General features: G+C 34.9%; 2 protein-coding genes across 2 annotated transcripts; one reads left to right on the forward strand and one right to left on the reverse strand.

Moving 5' to 3' along the window:
* Nucleotides 1–645: 645 nt before the first annotated feature.
* Nucleotides 646–9,501, reverse strand: LOC134243029 (uncharacterized). Its single transcript, XM_062725242.1, has 18 exons — nucleotides 9,188–9,501; nucleotides 7,512–7,556; nucleotides 7,308–7,415; nucleotides 6,026–6,064; nucleotides 5,785–5,856; nucleotides 5,345–5,472; nucleotides 4,931–5,091; nucleotides 3,504–3,594; nucleotides 3,192–3,340; nucleotides 2,882–2,925; nucleotides 2,659–2,769; nucleotides 2,480–2,566; nucleotides 2,245–2,353; nucleotides 2,004–2,146; nucleotides 1,519–1,919; nucleotides 1,176–1,273; nucleotides 953–1,012; nucleotides 646–845 (listed from the first exon to the last, which is right to left on the reverse strand). The coding sequence occupies exons 1-18, from the start codon at nucleotides 9,362–9,364 to the stop codon at nucleotides 820–822; spliced, it is 2,049 nt and encodes a 682-aa protein (XP_062581226.1). The 5' UTR covers nucleotides 9,365–9,501; the 3' UTR covers nucleotides 646–819.
* Nucleotides 9,502–10,410: 909 nt separating this feature from the next.
* On the forward strand, nucleotides 10,411–23,627 carry LOC134243030 (intraflagellar transport protein 43 homolog A-like). The gene is made up of 9 exons (XM_062725243.1): nucleotides 10,411–10,538; nucleotides 12,688–12,810; nucleotides 13,305–13,366; nucleotides 13,499–13,531; nucleotides 15,872–15,921; nucleotides 16,980–17,052; nucleotides 17,458–17,533; nucleotides 19,276–19,338; nucleotides 23,246–23,627. Exons 1-9 carry the CDS (start codon nucleotides 10,494–10,496, stop codon nucleotides 23,354–23,356), a joined length of 636 nt encoding a protein of 211 aa, XP_062581227.1. The 5' UTR covers nucleotides 10,411–10,493; the 3' UTR covers nucleotides 23,357–23,627.
* Nucleotides 23,628–23,741: the final 114 nt, after the last annotated feature.

Genomic DNA, 23,741 nt, shown 5'->3' on the forward strand with positions numbered 1-23,741 from the left:
AAGTCCTTGTTTTCGTGAATGAAGAATAACCTCCTTACGAAATTGAAATATAGCCTCGGCTAACGCCTCGGCTTTTATTTTTCAAAGGACCTCGGAGGTTATCATAAAAAGTACCATTCCTAGTTTTGATTGTTCCCCAAAATATATGTCCATGCCGTTTATAACTTTAATACCTCAGGCAATTGTTTCACACACAGGGCATACCCCTTACTTATTTTTACCACAAATAAATGGGGGATCCATGTATATGAAACATGTGCCACGATAGGGAAGTTTTACATTGAAATATTTAGGAAAAATCATAAAAAGCCTCCTCATCAAGAACTACTGGGCCAAGAAAGCTGCATCTTGTGTGGAAGCATTCTGGGGTAGCTAAATTATGACCCGTGGAGTAGGATTTGGTCACAATATATAACAAAGGAGAAATCGGGTAAAGAATAGCATGGTCCGTTACTCGGGCGACCGATATGGCCTGTTGTAATTATAACATTCAAGAATCGCCAAGAAAACGCGCCTTCGTATCAATATTTATAAATTGCATTATCAAACCTCGATGGTGCGATAGTTGATCACAGTCACCCTACCCTGATTCCTCCATAGGGAATCGTATATCATTTACAGTTAACGTATAGGGTAATAAATAATAAAGCCAGTTTTATTTTCACTTTAATTCAACATGGTGAACATACTCAATATGCAAGCATAATAAGTTTCTACTATCAACTTTCCACAATTTAATAAATGAAAATTAACAAGGTTTTCAAAGTTCATAAATAATTTTTTAAAAAAATTCAAAAATATTTTAACAATAAAATGTCTTCAACGGGCAGCAAGGAGCTTTCGACCTGAAAAGGAAGAGAAAATCAGTATTGAATAAATATTTTATTTTAATATGAAACGTCTTGTTCATAATGTTTGTGTATATAATGTATATGGATGTGTTTTGACTTACCTCCCGTCATGGACTCGGGTTTTATAAAATCATCCATAGCAGTGGTTATAAAATTGTTTCCTAAAAGTAAAGTACAGTTATTAGACATACCTGCATTCTAAACGTAATGTTTGGCAAAATAGTTCATATATGTTTTCTTTTTTTACCTCTTAATGTGGATTCACAGATATAATTGATTAGGAATAATATATTCAAATTGTTCAAGGATTATATATATACTGACTTCCGGAATTGTCCGTATGGAACAGGTGCGAGCTAGCGATCTCTTTTCCCATCTTTTGGTTTGTATCCTGCACCACCCTTAACTGAGCATCCGTAAGTCTGGACAAAACAGAATATTCATTAAAATATCTTCCTATCCCAATTATCAGTGGAATATTGTAGGATTATTACTTTTTTAAACGCAACAATATTGTCTTCTTTGTTTAAACTGGTCAGGTTTTAAAAGCAATTATGGTTTAATTAGTACAACTTTAAACATGGTTGAAAATACATGTGTATACATAGCAATTTTTAAATTTCAATAAAATTATTTGAATGAATATGTAAGAAGAATTGTTGCTCACCCCCTTCTATCCAGTGTTGGATAGTCTGCCTTCATCACAGAGGTGGTAAAAGCATGCTCTGTGAGCGGATCTCGGTGAGCTGCACGAGCCATTAAGCTCTCTTGTTTACTGACAACAAATGGATCCGCCGCTTTTAGATCCTGGGTATTCTCACTCATTGACACGTGACTAAACTTGACAGCCGCGTTCTTCTCAGTTTTGCCGGCTGGTGCCAGGTACGCGTCATTCTTTTTGTCCCCTCTGAATTTCATGTGCGTTTCTGAGGAGAAGTCCATGGGGTTATAACCCACGGTGAAGTGTGTACTCCTTCCGTCTTCCAGGCGGGACTTGCAGAGCGAATTCTTAGCATGGCGCCGATCAAGGGCGTGTCCACCGGACATAAAAGTTCCAATATAGTTGTTCTTAAAGATAAAAAAAAACTTTCATGAACATTGTTTAATGTGTCCAAAATGCAAAATAGGAACCGCAACATTTGCAATTTATACCTTGGCTTCAGACGTGCGGTTCTCGGAGGGGGGATATGGAAGGGCGTCGTTTGGAGTAAGATAATCAAACTCTACTTCCGGTCTAGACATGGGCTGCATTGGTCGATACCCAGCTGGTGGACCTTGATAGTCAGTGTGGGCCACTGAAAGTAGATAGCAAAGGAGACATGTTTTGGTTAACTTAGTTTTTCTGCATTAACGCAGAGGTACACAGAGAAAACTTAGATTCTTATTTTCTTACATGATATTTGCCGATCAGACGTATGACGTGATCGATCAAAGCTGAAAATGACGTTATCAGTTTGCCGCCTCTGAATGTTTACTTCCATTTGAGTCAGACCATCTGCATTCTAAAATCAAAAAAGTTAAGAAACGTTTTAGTATGACAAAAAGCGGTGACTGAAGCACCTTCACACATGCATTGTACTGAAATTGCACTTGATTGCAATTTTGAGATATTAGCGATGTTGACATACCACGGATGGCACAGCAGGAGTGTAACTGAAGTCCGTCTGGTTTGATGTGGACATCATTGGTGCATATGCCGGGTCATTCTGAAGCAACTGCCGGGGAAAGGTTAAGAGGGAAATATTTAGTACAATACCGACTTGACTAAAATAAGTACTATAAATGCGCTATAGTATTACGAACTTACTCTTCCGGCGTCTGGCACAAGACATTTCTGTGGCGGCCCTCGTGATGCCATCGACCCGGGAGCAAAATCCTTTCCGTACACCGTGTGAATCGTGTTAGGGTCAGATCCAAACTACAAATTTAAAGAATTTTTACTTAAAAAGTGCATTAAAATATAAACATTCACCAATGCATCTATACTGATATTATTTTGAAAGGAAATTACTCTAGTAATTCTTTAATACCTGAAAATGCGCTGACGTCTGATAGGTGCGTTCGTCCGAAGCGTCTGTAAGAAACAAAATGGCCTGTCAGAATGTGAAAAGATAATTACTTTCGTTAAAGAAAACCCTGTTCCATGCATTATTTATTTCTCCATGATACCGTCTAGGGTATAGAGCTGCATGTACATACATTTGTGCTGCACTTCTATTTGTTAAAGTACTAGTCACATGACCTTCATCAGTATATCTATACTCGAGCTTTTGTTCATGTATTTTATGCAAAAAATATCGTATAATGTTGCCCTCTTAATAATCTTTAAGGTTCAAGAACCTTTGAAAACTTTTGGAACTGTCGTCTGCCGAGCATGCGCCGCTAGGTGATTGACACGAGTGTGATCGTCAGGCAGGGAGGATGATGATGTCGAACTCTCCACGCCGCTATCTTCGGAATCTTCTTTCTTTCCTTTCTCGGACTTAATCCTATTAAAGACATAAGCCCCATGTTTTCTTTCTTCTATTTTACAATTAACACTCAATTTGTATCATCTCCAACGTGGATTTGTTAGAATGTTTTATTTTTAAAGAGAGAACCTTGGAAACAATTATCGATTGTTTTTGACGTTGCACGCGGAATAAAACTTACTGGGAAGCTTTCAGGGCCCGAGCCGCATGCTCAGCTGGGGGAAGGGTTCTCGGTCCAAATTCATCATTCACTGTCGTCTGGAAATTCCCAACTGCAAAAAAAAAAAATAAATAAATAAAATTTAAAAAAAATCGCACCATTGAACGTCAACTAAGGGTTGATGGCGCGATGACGGTAATGTCATGGCGCAACAATGCGATGACGATGGTGCGATAAAGTGATTCATCGCAACGCACCATCGCCTTTTCGTCATTGCATTATCACGTTATCGCACTATCGACCCAAGCATCGATGACTCGATGATACGATAGTAAACTACATGGCCCTATCCGGATTCCATAAAGAAGCCTCTTTGTTAATGGCCCTGCGTGAAGAGTATAGCTCTTCACCGGTATATGGTTACGTCTTTAAGAAAATTCTCCAATGATACGCATTTAACAACACACAATTAATTAATGTTTGAAAAAAGTTCCATAGGCCACATCGCTCACCTGAGCACATTGGCTAGAAAAGGAAAGCAAAAATGAATTTAGTTTTGAAAAGTTTACATGGGCGGGGAGTTGAAATTTATGGCTTTGCTACTCTTGAGAACATTTTTAACAAAATTTTCCTATATATGTCTATGTAAAACTTTGATCCCATTCCCTCTTGTGACCCCACCCTATCCCGGCCATGGGTTATATGATTTGAGCAAACTTGAATCTACACTACCCGAGGATGCTTACATATAAATAAGACCAATCATGGCTTTGCTGTTCTTGGAACGAAGAGTTTTATAGAATTTCCCTATGTATTCCTGTGTTAAACCTAGTCCATTGTGGCCCACCCTACCCCGGGGGTCATGATTTGAACATACTTCAATCTACACTATACCAGAGGATGCCTCCAAATAATTTTCATCTTTCCTGGCCTAGTGGTTCTTGAGAAGATTTTGTCAAACGATGCCGATATTTTTTCACTAATCCAATATTATACATTGTATCCCCTTGAAAGAAGGTATGACCCTTCATTTTCACAAATTTATGTAAACCCCCTAACCCAAGGATACTTTGTGGCAAGTTTGGTTGAAAATGGCCCAGTGGTTCTTGAGAAGAAGTTGAAAACGTGAAAAGTTTAAGACAGACAGACAGGTAGACAGACGGCGAATGTTGGACAAAGTGTCATCAGAAAAGCCCACTTTTGCCCACGGCTCAGATGAGCTAAAACTTCATAATACAATATTTAAAGCAGTTTCATTAGCTTGCTAATTAACAAAACTATTAACATACACAAAAAAAAATATTTCTTTGTAATGTTATAGTGAAATAACAGCCAATCATATGTTAAAAAAATAACTAAGGCAAGTTGTGTTTTTTTCTGCTCTGCTTGAAAATAGAGCAGCTATTGTTGATTTATGAGCAATATTCGAATAAAAATAAAACCCTTACTTATTCCGTTGTAATCACCGGTCCTAAACACATTGGAATATTTTGCCATATCCTTCATCTTTTTGCTGACTTCTTTGCCCATGTTTCCCTTTTCTCTGATGAACCCGTCTGGGGCCCCTTCACGACCCACTCCGTAGACCCTCTGGTGCTCACTGAATAGTCTACAAACAACGTATACCTGTTAGATGTTTCTCAACAACACAACTACACTCTTTATGTTTATTTTAAATAGTTAACCGACAGTATAGTTTCCAGTCACAAAAAACAAAGATACAAGATACAAGATATTTTATTTACCAATCAAAGTATGTTGATTGTAAATTTCAATGAATGCTTAAAAAAGTTTATCCAGGATGAAATGAGTAACAACTTATAAAATGTGATTAACTTTTATATTGTAGTAATTTTTCTTACTGTGGGACATCGCTGCCTAACTTTATGTTGGTCCCTCTCTGTCGCCAGAACTTCTCGGGATCCAGCGGAAGTTTCATTTTAGAAGTGTTGACCCGAGGGTACAATGGGGCCAACGGATTTTCTCTTATCTGTAATTAATTAGGATTATCTCTTATCTATAATTAATGAGGTTTATCTTTTTTCTGTAATTAATTAGGATTTTGTAATTAATTAGGATATTTTACTTCCTTTTTTGTTTATCAATCATATAATATGCATTATATTTATAAACATGTATATATTTAACTTTTAGATAAGAGTTATCTTTAATTAGGCGCCAACTTTTAAATTTACAATTTATCCTTCCATACCGGTTTCTTTACTTGAATGTAGGATTTTAATTGGAAGTTACATCAGCGAGAATAGAATTGACAGTGTCTGATCGATGAATAAACACTTACATCTGGAATGTAAGAAGACTTGTATTCCGAGTCCGCCATTTTTCTGCTGACCATATATCGAGGAGCCATATCCTAAAAAATGTGTGAAAGATTCAATTTGATTTAGAGAAATGAAATGAATATGAGTGTTAAAATTGAAAATTATATGTAAAATATTTATACAAATTATTAGCTGTATTAATATGTAAATTATCCTTTCCTGCTTTTATCTATGACTTGTACCAAGGATGTTTGTACTTACCGGCCAGTTTATGATACCTGGATCTTGGAGACTTTTGGGCTAAAAATAAAACAAAGTGAATATTTTAAAATCAGGGCAATCCATCCCTATATCCACCTTGCTTTTTAATACCCAAACCATAAATATAGTCCTGCAATTGATATTTTGTTTGCAATTCTTTGTTATTTTTAAAGAATGCGTTTCATCTAGAATATACATGTACTTGACATATGATATATGGCGTGTGAATATGCATGTATATGTATTGAGAGCAAAATGTAGGATGCGTTTTTATTCCTTGTCTATGTGTTTTTGTGAATGGACAGACAAAATTCTGCGTGTAAAGCTGACTCTTAACAGAAAGAAAACTCTGAATGACATAAATGTATACCTCTCAAATCTCATAAATACATTTATATTTTTATGAGAAACAATAGCATTGATTTTCAATCGTTCAGTTTGCTTACATATATTCTCATGGGGCAGGCATTTCATGTCATTTCAAGGATATTTTAACAGATAAATATAATTATAAGAAATTTTCAAAACAGATCACGCAAATTTCAGTTTCGAATTACTTTATGAAAGGAAGAAATAATTGGTTTGCGGCCGATTTTTGACGCTTGCGTCGATATGTTTCTTGTTATTCCTTGTCTATGTGTTTTTGAAGTCAAAAGTTGTAACATTGACACTTTTTGTGTGTGCTACGGACACTTTATTAGGACGCCCATAGGAGTTATAACGTTTGAGAGCAAAGTGTAACCAAATTGTCAACTGTCGCTGCATGGAATATTTTAACTGCCTACGCATTTTGAGCTAATTTTAGTCTAAAAAAAAAAGAATCGGCACAATTCCAAGATATTTTGCGTAAACACTGTCTGGCAGAGTTCGCATAAATTGGATGATTTTGTGTGAAATTAAAGCTCATTGTTTCAGGTTCACTAATGTTGTTTTTACGTTACCTCCAGTGCTTTAGTCCCTTATACCTATATAGGTATTGGGTACACAGGTACTGTACTGTATTGTACCTTTATTTGTGGCATAAAAGTTCAATTATTTATCATCTACTTTTATGGTGTTTCGTTCTTCTGAGTCTTGTTTTGTTTTTCTTTGCATATTATAATATTGTTTGGAGATAAGTAATTCGTATGCCTCTTCGGTTAATCTTGTTTGGTCCATAACTGTCTAATATTAACTTTATAATAATAACTGTTTTGTTCTTCATGTTTATACTTAATTTCTCTGTATCTCTATTTTACTGTATTAATTGTGGGAATCCCTGTTTGGATGTTTGTCTGTTTACCTTACTATAGGACTGCTCGGTGAAGTCAGACTTGGTCGTACTCTGCTGGTATGTCTCCGTTGGCACCAGACCCCCGCTGTCATTTCCGAGATAGAAATGATGATCCAGCTGTAATTCAGTGATAGATGTATTGTTCACGGATACTGTGAATTCATGATTTGGTACATGTCAGCAGTACTCATATATTGTACACGTACGACTTACCTGTCCTTGTTGTTCCTGTTGAGAGGTTGGATCCAGAGACGCACCCTGTATAATGACAGTGATACTGAATTATTAACACGCACAGACTCACGGTCAAACCACAGGTGCCTGGGGACGGGACAGTGTTTAAGTATCAGAGGTATGAATTTTTATAAGAGGCTAGCTATAGCTTAAATTTAGGGTGTTTAAGTTGTAATACTTTGTGAATATGTCATAGAAACCTTGGAGTAGAATGCAGGGAAAGGGGGGGGGGGGTTCGTTCCCAAGCACCTGTGAGTCAAACACGAGGAATAAACAAAAATAATGTTTGCTTCATTTGCTACGAGTGGTATGCACTATTTAATAGTCACAAAAATATATGTTAGAATATTTATTCAAGTATATTGGACGAAAATAAATAATAAACTGCTAAGAAAAGGACCCCTCTCCATTGTTTGACTTTTAACACCCTCGGCTTTTTTTTTTTTTTTTTTTTTTTTTTTTAAATTGTATATTATTAAGAGGAGAGGCTAGTTAAGTTGTACAACATTAAAATAAAATTCAAAATAAAGTAAGAAATTTTTATTAATTATTGAACAAAACAATAAATTTTGCACTAGTTCATTTTATGCGTGAGAGAGGTGCATGCATGCCCTTATGCAGAATCTGTCTCAAACATTGTGAAGTGTGCCAATTGTAAAAACGGTCCACGTTCATATCACTTTCCCCCAATGTGCAACACTACAAAATTTCTGAAACTATTCCCAAAAGCATGCATGAATATATTGAATAAATACAAAAACCGACGAAAACAAAATGTTGAATATTATAGTACACATTATTTAAAGTACCGTGTTGTGGCTCTTTGGCTGCAAAAAAAGACACCTAAATATTTATTTTCCACAAAGTTGATACTTTTCCTCAATAATACCCCATTTCTCAAAGTAAACTATCACGTGTTTGTCTTCAACGGAGTGTTTAATCACTTGCTTTCAATTTTATTTTGATCAAACTAATAAAAGCATGGCAAAAGATTTGCACAAGATAATGTACAGAAAATTAATTTCTAATTTATAACTTTTATTACCCCCCCTTTTTTTTACATGTGTTCAAAATACGTGTATTCAATATTGCAAATGCTATCCGTAAGTTTTATCATTGGCTGTAGTAAACGATCTGTGATTAATGAATGATATCCAATGTTCCGGAAAAACGTCCATTGTGTATGTGTTATTTCTACCACAGACCAACTGCAGGATTTTCTTTGATAAGATTGTGTTTCGCGTTGTATATATTTAATCTATATCCCTTTTTCAGCCTGGATCGACTCAATGAATGTATTTTAAACTGATTAAAAAAATTATTTGTCGTGGATTATTTTTTTCACATTTACCAAACAGTCAAGCACTATTTTATAAATTTGCCTCGTTGAAAGACATGTTTCATTTTTAGAAACAAAACTACATTTATCATGATTTTAAATTCTAAGCTAAAATCAAGTAGAATTTTCCGGTTTATGATTAATAACTTTTTTGCATTTTACATTTATTTTACATTCGTGGTTTATCAGCTTATTTCAATTTATATAGTAAGATGATTTATTTTTAAAAGTTTACTTTGCTATTTTATCACTAACCATACAAAGTGCTGAAAATGACTTTAAAAAAGAATTAATCTGTCATATAATAGACACTTACAGGAAAGTCCCGCCCGTAACTTGTGTCAAATATTCCATCTTTGAGTTTGTTAGCGGTGAAGTTATATTCTCCATCTTTAAGGACACAGCTTTTGGACAGTTTTTCTCGGATTTCCTGGACCTTAAGATTCCTGGAGGGTCCGTACAACCTCATCCGTCTTTCGGCGGGAGTTTCCATAATTTCTCCTGATTTTTTAATTGAGGCACAGAATGCACAAGTGAGACCAGCACAAGAAACAGAAAACGTAATATATTTTTCCCTCCCAGTGAATTACATATTGGGTATCCAGAATCTCCAAAAAAAAAAAAAATGTGATAAAAATAAATTGTCGATAGCAAGGAAATAATGTATAGTTCCTACTGTGACCTCACGCTATTGTCTTGCGTCACCGTGACAACGACCCCCTAATCTTGCGGGTAAGTAATTAAACACCTTAATCCTACTACTACACGTCTAATATATGAAATATATCCCGTGGTCGCTTTAGATTGATTGACATTTTATTTTTCAATTGTTAATTGTAAAGCACTCGTCTGTGGTCATTGATTGAAAACAATTTATTAATCATAGGACATTTACGAGCAAAAGAATAAGTTAGCAATAGCCCCTAATTATATACAATAATATAAACATAGGTGTCTGAAGCAAATTGAAGGAGAGGGGTGATAAATGAAAAAGTTTGGGGAAAAGGTCCAATTTTATATACCTATATATAATCTATCTGCAAAAAGTGGAAGGAGGGGGGGGGGGGGGTACGCCTACCTATAGCTCATCGGTTCCGACGCCTAAGTTTTACATGTTTTTTTTTCTCTCTCTCAAAAGACAGTGACGTAGGATCATTTTGGAAGGGTGGGGGCTTAGAAAAAATTCTTACCCCCCCCACAAAAAAAAAAAAACTCGACAAGTAAAAAAAAATGTGTTAGGGAGTGTGATGGTGTGTGTGATGGTGATTGGGGGGGCTTTCAATGAACATTTTTCTAAAGTTGTGTTTGAAAAAAGTTGGGAAGCAGTCCCCCCCCCCCTTTGATACTAAGTACATGAAAAAAATATTTGTTATGTTTATGATTTTTATTCAAATTTAGTAAAAGGATTTGCAATGTAACTGGTACAAAAATTTGTCATGACTATTTCGGATTTTAATAAATATAACCATTGTTGGTTCTTTTGGTATGTAAACATACTAATTTCCGGTAACATTCTTTTGGTTTATGCATGCTAGTAACACAAAATACTAACTGAATTGATACTGTCAGAGCAAAGTTTTTGAGTTACAGAGTAAAGAAAATAATAAAACCTTTTCTTGACGATGGATGATGAACTAGATTTCGATTCTGCTGCAAAACCATCAAGGGTAAATTACTTTGTTAGTTTGTATCTCTTAGAAAATATTTACATTGCCTGTGTTTTTCTACTAAGATATCTGTGAAATTGATATGAAAACCATTTCCGTGGATACTCACGCGTAGAAATATACACGGAGAAACGTGTGTTAATGTGACGGCACAATGAGCTGCAGCGACATTAGTAAAAATGCAACGATAAAGGGCAGCGAGAAGTTCAAATAATGAGTATAATTTAGTTGCTTCCAGACATGTAAAATGTAAATATAAGGAATGTTTTTAAGTTTAGTGTGAATTATTGGTGTGAGAATCACACAGACTTGCATGTAGGCGTATTTTTCATGAAGCGCTCACGCGCTTCTTGAAATATGCCTACGTGACAGGTCTGTGTGATTCACACACCAATAACTCACACATAACTTAAAAACATTCCTTAAGTATTTACATTACATATATTTTTTGTATATAAAATGAATGGAAATCTATTGCATTCAAAACACCATAACACAGACAGGGTGCCAAGAGGTTAAAACATGCATTTTAGTTTGACGTCATAATCGTTGAACGCCGAGAAAGTGCAATGTCACAAGCGAAAATCAAAAAATCGTTCAAATTGACCAGAAGCTATTACGTTGGCTGATCCATTAAATGTAGCTTACACGAAGGATAATACATAGGTTTTTAATAGAAATCACATTTGCAGTTACGGTAAAAAGTTTAAAAAATGTAAATATAAGCAATGAATCATTATTTTTTGAGTGATATAGTTTCATAACGCGCTAACGCGTGTTATTCAATTTGTCTGCACACACCGTTGCAGATATGAAACTATATCACTCAAAAATTAATGATTCATTGCCTAGATGTTGGCATAAAATTCTGAGTAATTTTGGACCCCAGACCACAGACGCTTGTTTCATACAGTACGCTAGTTTTCTACTATATCATAACAGTACGCTAGTTTTCTACTATATAATAATAATGTCATTATTTAGTAGAAAACTAGCATACTGTTTGAAACAAGTGCCTGTGCCCCAAACAGGGGCTCTATCCATATAAATTTACTTCAAAAGTCTGTTTTTAAAAGAAGACTTATGTGTTGTGCATAATGACCACACATATTTTGTTAAAACTAGGTTCCCCTGAGATTCCCCTGACTCTAACCCCTGCCTTTTATATTGTGAAATGTGCTAGTCAGAGCTGAGGCCATATTGAAAAGTGGGAATTCAGCGACACCTGCATACCTTTTATAACTTCTATTTCGCGGATCTAACTTCCGAGACACAAGAAATCGGTAAAGGGATGATTCATCTACAACTAAACTGTCATTAAAGAATGCTATGCGCCCTATCACTGACAAATGAAGCATCACTTGGAGTATAGGTCACCTCCTCGCCATTTGATTTCTAGTGTCGCTGAATATCTACTTTTCAATATATATGGCCTGATTGTTCTCTGCTCTGATTCTCCCCTTCACATGTCACAATATTAAAAACAGAGGTTAGAGTCAGAGGAATCTCAGCTTAATTTTTTGTGTAAAAATGACTGTAATACTATTACTAATAGACAAATTTCACATTCCTAAGAGTGATCTCCTACATGTATTGTTGTCATAATGCTCATTTTTCCCTCTTTGTCCTTTGTAAGTAACCTGCAAATATTTTTAATCTTCAAATATTATCGGGCAATTTCAGTATGTATAGTTGTTTCAAAATGACTTAAATGTAATCCTGCCCTTGACACAATGTAATTACATGTAGACCTTTCATCTTGGTCTTCATAATTTTATTTGTCACTTTTTTACGAGCGGCAAATAAATTTACGAAGAACGAGATGAAAGGTCTAATTTTAATAAGACTGGCACTTGACACTAAATATCTTTAAATATCTGCAGATTTTCCAAGAATAGCTCAATCCATTTTTGTTTCTAGAAATGATTTTCCCCTTAACTTATATAGTTTTGGGTGTGTGAGACTTCATTTAAATATCTGTTCTGTTCAATTCTTTATTGAATAAAAACTTTGCAGCTCATCAGTGCAAATAATTACAAATACGCATAAACATACAGTCAAGTAGGTTAACAAGCAAATGTTGTTACAGTATACATATAATCATGATCCTATATGAAATATTAATGTCTTGGATATCATGGAATTTCAGGATGTTAAACGAGGTCGTAGAGCAGGTGTTTCGAATCCAAGGAGCCCTCCTGATGCCCCTGCCTTTGAAAGCCCAGCAGATTCTCCAAAACCAACACGTTCTCAACCAAGAAATGAAGATGAGGTTATCACTGTATTAGTCTGTTTTAAGCTGTATTGTATCATTGATTGTTTAAATTAAATCAAAGATGCTCTGCAGTCAAATTTCGTTAAAATAACATTTTTCTGGCATGTTGATAAAAATTTATCGCATAGACTGTGTGTGACCATTAGGGTGAGTGTAGTTAGATACTTGTGTTTTTAACTTGATAGCCTATACACTTACAAAAGACTTTATAGACTGTAGAGTGTATTATTTTATAGTGGTTTGGGTTTGTTTTTTTTTTTGGTGAACTTGCAACTGCAAGAATATAGTGTGTGATGAGAAGCTATTTGGATGTCCAGAGGTTATTGCAAAAAAAAAATAATTTAATTGGCTCGGTGTGCATTGTCTGAATTTTCTCATTGCCCAGATGTTTCACTCCTAGTGGAAGTGACACTTTGTGTCATTCACTGTGCTGTCTATAATTGTCAAGTCAAAGTTATTTTATTCAAAGAAATTATTTTTCCCATTTGCAGGGTGGACCTCCACCAAAGCCGAATAGAGTTTCTGGATGGGGAGAGGAGAATCCCAGAAAAAGGTTTACTTCTGTTAGAGTTACTTTTCACTGAGAAAAAACACACTGATCCTATCTTATTAAGTAGTTATTTTTATATTATATTCAATTTACGATTACATTCTGTTTTTAAAAGTTTTTGTTATGTTTTTTTAGTCGGAAACTCGGAGAAGGATTTGACTTTGACGAGTGAGTACATCTATAATCAAGTTGCTTACTGAGTTGCTAAGGAATAGATAGCATTAGTATACATGTATATAACATATCTGCATAATTACTCTAGATTGTTTTTGGTTTGTTTCAAGAAGACATGCAATTAGTGATGATTCTATTTAGAATCCTGAGTAGTTTTTGAAATAAATCTATGATAACTTTTTTCTTGTCATTGACCAGCAAGAATAAGATATTTTATTGTATTTTACATTTGTAGACACAAGATAAGTTTGTACACAGTATTTACATAAAAACCTGCCTCACATTTTTGCTAGGTTATATTACGTACATGTAATTTTAATTATAATGCAATTACTTAAAAAAAAAATCCTTGCTTTATATTAAGACTGAACTTTATGATGATATCCCGTAAAATTACAGAAAAAGTATCCACCTTCCATTTTTGCTACCAGCTGGCTGTTGATAAACAATTTTCTCCTTTTTTACTTTCAGTGGCAATAAGTAAGCTGCATGTTGCAATGTATTACAGACATTTCTCTTTCTGTTGATCTTGCACCCCTCCCCTGTAGTGGAGGCCTCAGTTAGAACATCTCTCACCCAGCGGTTACTCTATATCATTACAGAGAGCAGTTCACCAGCTTCCAGCTTTCTCTGTTATCTTACAGATTAGACTTGTATTCATCTATCTCTAAATTAAAAATGGGATAGATGGGATTGGCTAATTATTTACAATAACCCATATAATGCTTCTGTTTACCCACCCCCTTCTTTGTATCAAGATTTGTTAATTAAATACACATAATCACCATACTCTGTTGAAGGGTCTTCTACTTTTGATTTGATGTCTTAATTTCTGTGTTCAAGAATCATTTGAAGGGATGACAAGACCTGTTATTTCTAAGGACTTGGGTTCTGTTTATCTGTCCTGTGTCTGTGACAGCTATAACCTGCTTCTCAAACTCAAATCTGTAACACTCTCTTGGTATGATCAGAATCTAAATTTTAAGATGATTATTTAGAAATGTTTGATATTTTGTAAATATTAAAGGGTAAAATGTTGTTTTTCTTACAAAAATATGCCTTGTTGAGTAAGTTTGTTTTAATTAAAAGTGTTCTAAAATGTAAAAGAATGTCTAAATCATGGTGTAAAGTAATGTCTAAACCTTGATAAAATACATACGTAAAATTTCTTATATGAAAAAAGTGCAATTTTCTTTTCACATCTGGAATACATGTATATATGTATTTTTCTATCATCGTTCTGATCTTAGTTTTTGTTCTGAACTTTTTGCAATAATTTAAGATTTGCATGCAAACTGGTTAATGATAGTTTTAATCCATGCACTGGTCATATTTGAAAAGTTTATTTAAAAGATTGAACTATAGAAATTTTTTTTAACATTGACCATGAAAGTTAATGATATTTTCAGCATCATGCCGCATGCAATAGCTAGCCATAATTCAATTTGTACACACATTTGATTTTAATTGAAATGCACTGCTTGATGTATGTATAGAACTTTACCATCCCGTTTGTTTTTGAACAGTGATTTTCTGGATGACATTGACAGTCGTTTGTTTGGGTAAATCCTGAGTGATCCTATTGCAGTGATCCCTTGTAAAAGTGACAAAGCAATTCTTCACTCAGTATTTGTTTGCTTCACAGAATCATTTGTCATGAGCATAAATGTGTATAACATTCCAGTCTTGAATCCATTGAATAAAGTAAATGAATCATGTAGGCAATATCTAAGTAATAAATATGAAGAAAATATATATGCTTGTAAATTATTTTCATCATACACTCCTATTATGTATATGTATAGCCAAACAGCCCTTTTATGTTATATTAATTCCATTGTTAGCTTAAAAGTGATTTTTCACAGAAATTAAATAATGAACATCTACTGTCTGCTAAAGAACTGAGTGTTTGAAAATTGGAAAAGAACAAAATATAAATAAATAAATGTATATGTCACTTAGTGTTCATTGATTTACACCTCTAGTTTTATGACCACATATCATTCCTCACTTATAGAAGACAGAGAATTGAAACACTTAGTCTTACTTAGATCTCCATAGTGTTTTAACCATGAGATTGCATCATAAACATGTACACCATAGAAATATATCTTACATGAAATGCATGTTTTAGTTATTTAGCATTCATATGGAATTTTTTCAGCATACAGTATTTCTAACATTTTGACAGCTCAGTTTTTGAAGTTAAACTTGTTAATATGAAAACTGTAATAATATAATACATATCTTTTTTTCAAAAAGTAAGATGAATGAACAAAATATAAATTTTGTCCATTGGAACTAATCGTTGATTACATGTGTGTAATTTTGTAGTGAGAGGTTGAGACCCCATTCACCTGATAAAGATGAAGACTCCGATGCAGGTGGATATTTACTTTCTAACTGAATGGCCTAATAAAAGTGCAAACATTGTTATACTCTTAAGTGTATGAAAACATTACGAGTAATTGTGAATATTAAGGTAGGACAAAACACCCGTGGATTCTATTTTAACCCATTGCTTTAAAATTACTGGAGGAAAAAAGAATAATTTTACTATATTGACAACAATGAATGATCCCTGAAAGAAAAATAATAAGTTTTGGCATATTTGCATTATATTTCGTGAAAAAATCAGAGAATCCTATATATTGGTCACTTGGGAGCTTACATTTTGGAATGTGTTTACGCTATCTAAGTGCAATAAACAAGCATGTAACAGTCTGTAATAAAATGCGGTGCAACTTTTGTTCCATTAATAGTAGAGGAGTGATATTTGGAAAGATATATAAGGAGTCGCTATTCTTCATGTACTACAAAGGTCAAGGTCATATCACGAGGTCAAAGGTCAAATATTGTGACGTCATCTACTGAATCTTTAAGTTTTTTTGCCATTGAATTTTTTTTAATCGCCAAAATATCTTAAACCACCGGTTCAATTTTCTTTATTTTTACACATTTTATTCTAGGACCCATTTGAATCATTCTGTTGATTTTTTTGTAAAATTTGAATTATACATTTTCTCTTAAGAAAACTTAAACTGTCGGATATTTACATGTGAAATTTCAGTTTCTGATACAATGTATGTTCTATTTTACTTAATATTTTACACAAATTTTCCAGTATCATTGTGACTTACTGATATAAAGTAACAAAAAGATTATCTTTATTGAAAGTATTACACAAATTTGCAATAGATCAATTGAAAATTCTAAAATAAGGCTCATTCTCAAGTCGAATGTCTGATTTCGCAATCTTCTTACAGGGGTCTGATAGGCCATATTTCAGACTATGTGGGCAAAAAATGTGCGGTTGAATTTCTTTCATATCATGTATAAAGAGAGATTTTGTATCCAAGAACAAAATATCAAAATTTCAGAAAAATTGAATTTGAGGAAAAATTTGACCTATCTATTTGGTCCTACCTTAATATCTTTCTAGATATTCCCGTGATTCCGGATCTAGAGGAACAACAGGACGAAGACATGACAACAAAGATTGCCATGGCACCAAAGTAGGTTTTCAAGTTTAGATGCTATGTATAAAGAGGAAAAAGCTGGTATGATTTGGCCATTATTAGATGTTTACGGATGAAAATGATCTAGGCTGTATATTTACAACAGGAACAAACTAATATTACATCTACATTTGTGACTGATTTATGTCAAATAGTTGAGTACTATAGTTTTAAATCTACAAAATAATATAAAATTAAAAGCCATAAATGTAAATATCAGTTTGTTCACACTGAGACACCATCACATTCTTGTGAAGGACTGTGAATTGAAACCTGTACATGGAAAGAAGGCCTTTCATCAGTGAGGGATAGTAATAGTAACATTTCAATAAAAGTTTAAAATGATACCTTATTTCATAAATAATTTCTATTTTTAAATAGCGATTTTGTATTGCTTTTCAGTGTGGCGGTCAATAGAGTGGCTACTTACCGGGAACTTGACCATGACCTTCAAAAACAGGCCGCCTTCCTAACACTGGTCAGTCGTCCTATTTAGTCACAAACTCAGACTTCATTAAAAAGCCTAAATTCACTTTGAGCAAGCATCTTTTGTACAAGGATGCTTTTCAGTACATTTTTAGCTCACCTGAGCCGAAGGCTCAAGTGAGCTTTTCTGATCACATTTTGTCCGTCGTCCGTCCGTCTGTCTGTCCGTCCGTCTGTCTGTCTGTCTGTCCGTCTGTCTGTCCGTCTGTAAACTTTTCACATTTTCGACTTCTTCTCAAGAACCACTGGGCCAATTTTGACCAAACTTGGTACAAAGCATCCTTGGGTAAAGGGGAATTTAAATTGTTAAAATGAAGAGACATATCCCCTCGCAAGGGGAGATAATCAAGGAAAGACAAAAGTAGGGTGGGGTCATTGAAAAATCTTCTTCTCAAGAACCACTGGGCCAGTAAAGCTGAAACTTATGTGGAAGCATCCTGGGGTAGTGAAGATTCTAAATTGTTCAAATCATGACCCCCAGGGGAAGGGTGGGGCCACAATGGGGAATCAAAGATTTATATAGAAATATAAAGGAACAATCTTTGAAAATCTTCTTCTCAAGAACCACTGGGCCAGAAAAGCTGAAACTTATGTGGAAGCATTCTGGTATAGTGTAGATTCTAAATTGTTCAAATCATGACCCCCGGGGGAAGGGCGGGGCCACAATAGGGTATCAAAGTTTTACATAGAAATATATAAGAAAAATCTTTGAAAATCTTCTCAAGAACCACTGGGCCAGAAAAGCTGAAACTTATGTGGAAGCATCCTGGTATAATGTATTCTAAGTTGTTCAAATAATGACCCCCGGGGGAAGGGCGGGGCCACAATGGTGAATCAAAGTTTTACATAGAAATATATAGGAAAAATCTTTGAAAATCTTCTTCTCAAGAACCACTGGGCCAGAAAAGCTGAAACTTATGTGGAAGCATTCTGGTATAGTGTAGATTCTAAATTGTTCAAATCATGACCCCCGGGGGAAGGGCGGGGCCACAATAGGGTATCAAAGTTTTACATAGAAATATATAAGAAAAATCTTTGAAAATCTTCTCAAGAACCACTGGGCCAGAAAAGCTGAAACTTATGTGGAAGCATCCTGGTATAATGTAGATTCTAAGTTGTTCAAATAATGACCCCCGGGGGAAGGGCGGGGCCACAATGGTGAATCAAAGTTTTATATAGAAATATATAGGAAAAATCTTTGAAAATATTCTTCTCAAGAACCACTGGGCCAGAAAAAGTGAAGCTTATGTGGAAGCATTCTGGGGTAGTGTAAATTCTAAATTGTAGGAATCATGACCCCGGGGGGAAGGGCGGGGCCATTATAGGGAATCAAAGTTTTACATAGAAATATATGGGAAAAATCTTTGAAAATCTTATTCTCAGGAACCACTGGGCCAAAAAAGCTGAAACATATGTGCCCATGGAAGGATCATGGGGTAGTGTAGATTTCAAAATGTCTAAATTATGATCAGTGGGGTAGGGTGGGGATGCATTATGTATAACAAGGGGGAAATCTGGTAAAGAACAGAGTGGTCAAAGCTTCTCAGGTGAGCGATGTGGCCCATGGGCCTCTTGTTTAATATCATATAACATGCAAAAGGGAATATTCATATTAACAGTTTTAAGTTGTAAACAAGAAATTGTGCAAGACAAATAATCTTCTCTAAATATGAAATAAGAATTCATATTTAACATGTGATGCAGCACTGAATGTTTTTAAATATTCTCCCACAGGACAATGAGATTGACCTTAAGTTACTGACCAAGTCATTGTCAGCTGATGCTGATTTATTTGAAGTGAGTAGTTTTTCTCATTCATTAACACCTTAAACATATCATCATGCATGTAAATACATGTATATGTATTGAGTAGATAAGTTAGTTTCTGTTTTATGTTAATATGCTTGAATTTTCTGCATTACAAGAATGAAACCTGCAAAAAAGTCAAAACTAGACAGAATGGTAGAAAAGTACAGAGTACAGTTGGTTAGAGTAGGCAGGTCTTTGTCAAATATACTAGTATCTATGTTTAGATGTTCAAACCCTTCTGTTTTCTATGAAAGACTTCTGAGAGATACCTTACCTTTATGAGATCGTTATGGGGTGACCATTTAAAGTTTGCTGAGAGATTATGAATTTTAGGCAAACTCTCAAAGGTTGCCATTTTTGTGAAAAGGGGATTTTTGGCATTTTTTAGCTCTTCTGAGCCAAAGGCTCAAAGAGCTAATGCTATGGCCATTTGTGCGGTGTGCGTCGTGCGGTGTGCGTTAACTTTTTAGAATATGGGCCATAACTCAAGAACCCCTTGGCCAATTATTGTCAAATTTGTCACAGGGTATCCTTGGCCCAAGGGCTACCATTTGTACTAAAATTAGGGGTGGGACCCTTAAAGAAGGGGAGATAATCACGAAAATAAAACCAAAAGTACTGGTTGCTAAAAAATCTTCTTCTCCAGAACCACCAGGCAGATTTTCACCAAACTTACATACAAGGGTCAGGATATGTTGAAGATTAAAAATTGTTCAAGGTATGACCCTGGGGCAAAGGGTGTGGTCTCAAGGTCACTTCAAAGTTGACCAAAATTTACACTTATTAAAAATGTTGATATTTTGCTTACCATAATGACTAGGATCATCAAATCTTGTAAGTTGATGCATCTCAGGACTTGACATCATGTTAATACAAAAGTAGGTCACGGTGACCTACTTTTTAAATTTTACGGGCTTTTGTTTTCAAATTGATTTGGAGGCATATTTTAAAAACTTTAAGGCCTATGATCATAAAACTTTGTCAGTTGGTGCATCTTGGGTCCACAAACAACATCGTGACCTACTTTTTAGCTCACCTCAACGAAGTTGGGGGAGCTTATGTAATACCCTCGGCGTCGGCGTTGGCGTCCCAGGTTAAGTTTTTTGGAGCAGTTTTCTTTTTAACTACTTCTATGTCCTATATTGATAAGACATGCATGGAGGATGGTTCTAGTGTGTTTCATTGCACCATTCAAAGTTTCAGATGCTGCAATTTCAGCAAAGGAATGACCAGGTTAATGTTTTTGGAGCAGGTAAACATTTTTGGTGCAGTTTTTGGTGTAGGTTTCATTTCCAAGTAACTATAAGCCCTATGTTGACCAAACTTGCATGGATGATACATCTAAGGATGCATACTATCAGGTTTGCTTCGGATGCTGAATCTGACCTACATTTTCCGGTTGAGTGAACAGGTTAAAGTTTTTGGTGCAGGTTTCGTTTCCAAGTAACTATAAGACCTATGTTGACCAAACTTGCATGGATGATACATCTAAGGATGCATACTATTGGTCTTGCTTCGGATGCTGAATCTGACCTACTTTTCCGGTTGAGTGAACAGGTTAAAGTTTTTGGTGCAGGTTTCATTTCCAAGTAACTATAAGCCCTATGTTGACCAAACTTGCATTGATGATACGTCTAAGGATGCATACTATCGGGCTTGCTTCAGATGCTGAATCTGACCTACTTTTCCGGTTGAGTGAACAGGTTAAAGTTTTTGGTGCAGGTTTCATTTCCAAGTAACTATAAGCCCTATGTTGACCAAACTTGCATTGATGATACATCTAAGGATGCATACTATCGGGCTTGCTTCAGATGCTGAATCTGACCTGCTTTTCTGGTTGAGTGAACAGGTTAAAGTTTTTGGTGCAGGTTTCATTTCCAAGTAACTATAATACCAAACTTGCATGGATGATACATCTAAGGATGCATACTACAAGGCTTGCTTCGGATGCTGAATCTGACCTACATTTTCCGGTTGAGTGAATAGGTTAAAGTTAATGCATGATTCATTTCCAAGTATCTATGATTCTTTAATGACCAAACTTGCATGGATAATACATATAAGGATGCATACTACCAGGCTTGCTACAGATGCTGAATCTGACCTCTTTTTGTGGATGAGTAAAAATGTTAGTTTTTGATGCATGTTTCATTCCAATTAACTATGAGCCCTATAATGAGCAAACTTGCATGGACAATAAATCTTAGGATGCAAACTAATGGACTTGCTTCGGATGCTGAATTCGACATGCATTTTTCAGATAATAGACCAGGTAAAAGTTATTTTAATACCAAAAAACTATAAGGCTTACATAACATTGTATAAACCAAACTTGCACAAATGTTGCATCAAGAGATGAAAACTCTCAAATTTGCTTCAGATTCTGGATTTTAATTACATTTTCATGAAGAAACACTAGTTTAAATTTTTTATGTAGGTCTGTTCAAAAGATCAAAATTGCTTAAATATTTTCATTTTTGGAATGTACACTTTTTGTTGGTTAATTGTGTGACTTTGCCTTACTTAAAGACAACATTCGTTGAGGTGAGCTCTGTAATCTCTGATTACCTATGTTTGAATTTTATGGCTAATCTTTTCTAAAACATTTAATCCCATTATTTCAGACACCGAGAGGTTTAGAATCACCAAATCTTGTAAGTTGATGCATCTAGAGGCTTTAAAACATATTTATCAAAAAGTAGGTCACTGTGACCTACTTTTTGAACTTTGCAGGCATTTGTTTTCAAATTGTTTAAAGGGCATATTTTGAATACTATTAGACCTATGATCATCAAATTTTGTCAGTTGATGCATCTTTGGTCTTCAGAAAAGACCAAAAAGTAGGTCACTGTGACCTACTTTCTGTTTTATGGCTGAATTAAGTATCTCAGGTACTAATTGGCTTAGAATCATTAAAATTTGTCAGTTGATGCAAGAATGAAACCTGCAAAAAGGTCACAGTGACCTACTTTTGACATTTTATGGCTATATTTTAGTATCTCAGGTACTTATTGGCTTAGAATCATCAAACTTTGTCATTTGATGCAAGAGCACAAAAAGTAGGTCACAGTGACCTATTTTTGACATTTTATGGCTAGTTTTATGTATCTCAGGTACTAATTGGTTTAGAATCATCAAATTTTGTCATTTGATGCATCTTAGGTTTTCGGAGCATGTTGACCAAAATACGGTGACCCACTTTTGAATATCTCAGGTACTGATTTTAGAATCATCAAACTTTGTCAGTAGATCATCTTGGGTTTTCGGAGAACCCAAAAAGTAGGTCACAGTGATATATATTTAGGTATATTTAGGTATTTCGGGTACTTATTGGTTTAAAATCATCAAACTTTGTTATTTGATGCTTCTCGGAGAAGATCAAAATATAGGTCACAGTGACCTACTTGTGACATTTATGGCTATATTTAAGTATTCTAGGGTACTTATTGGCTTAGAATTGTCAAATTTTGTCAGTTTATGCACGTTGGGTTTTCGAAGAATGTTGACCAATAAGTAGGTCACTGTGACCCACTTTTGAGAGATTATTGGCTTAGAATCATCAATCTTTGTCAATTAATGCATCTTGTGTCTCAGAAAATTTCAATCAAAAAAGTAGGTCACCATGACCTACTTATAGTATTTCATAGTTACATTTAAATATCTTCAGCCCTAATGGCTAAGAATCATCAAACTTTGTCAGTTGATGCATCTTGGGTCTTAGGATAGATTGTATAATTTATCAGAAGAGCGATTCAAGGCCCTTGGGTCTCTTGTTTTTTATTTCTCTACATTACACGTTTATTAGAATATTTCTGTTTTTGTTTCTGTAAACTTTCCCAGTACATTTAGTGAGAGATTCCTGATAATATATTAAATCTCTTTATCTCTCTACTAGGAGGACAGGCCTTGGGATTGGGATCGGTTGTTTACGGAGGTGACATCAGAACTGTTTACACAGACCGAGCAGACTGAGGAAAACGACTTCGGGGATCAAGTTCTACCCTAGCACCGCTCACAACAGACTTGTCCCTGGGCATCTACAATTCATAGGGCAGTGTTTAAAGATCTAAGTACATTCCACTTTGTCAGTGATTTTTTAAAGAATTATGTTGTTTGCCTTTACAACAATTTAATTAATTGAACTTGGCACCATCCTAGGGAACAGCATTTCATGTACTGATGTAAACTTAAGTGTACCTGCATTTGTTGTGATATGTAATTGAATATTTAAGATTTTACAGCATCCGTCCATAGAATAAATTTTTAAAATACTACTATTTAATTTGTTGGTTGTTAATAAGTGTCGTGACGAATTGATCAATGTCATAAGCACCGAGTTGTGGAATTGTGTGGATTGTTATTGTACTTGTATATTCCTTAGGGTTTTTACT

The sequence above is a fragment of the Saccostrea cucullata genome, unplaced genomic scaffold (genome assembly GCF_032062105.1).
Source record: "Saccostrea cucullata isolate Sc308-1 unplaced genomic scaffold, CSIRO_AGI_Scuc_v1 ctg501, whole genome shotgun sequence".
Classification (NCBI taxonomy): Eukaryota; Metazoa; Mollusca; class Bivalvia; order Ostreida; family Ostreidae; genus Saccostrea; species Saccostrea cuccullata.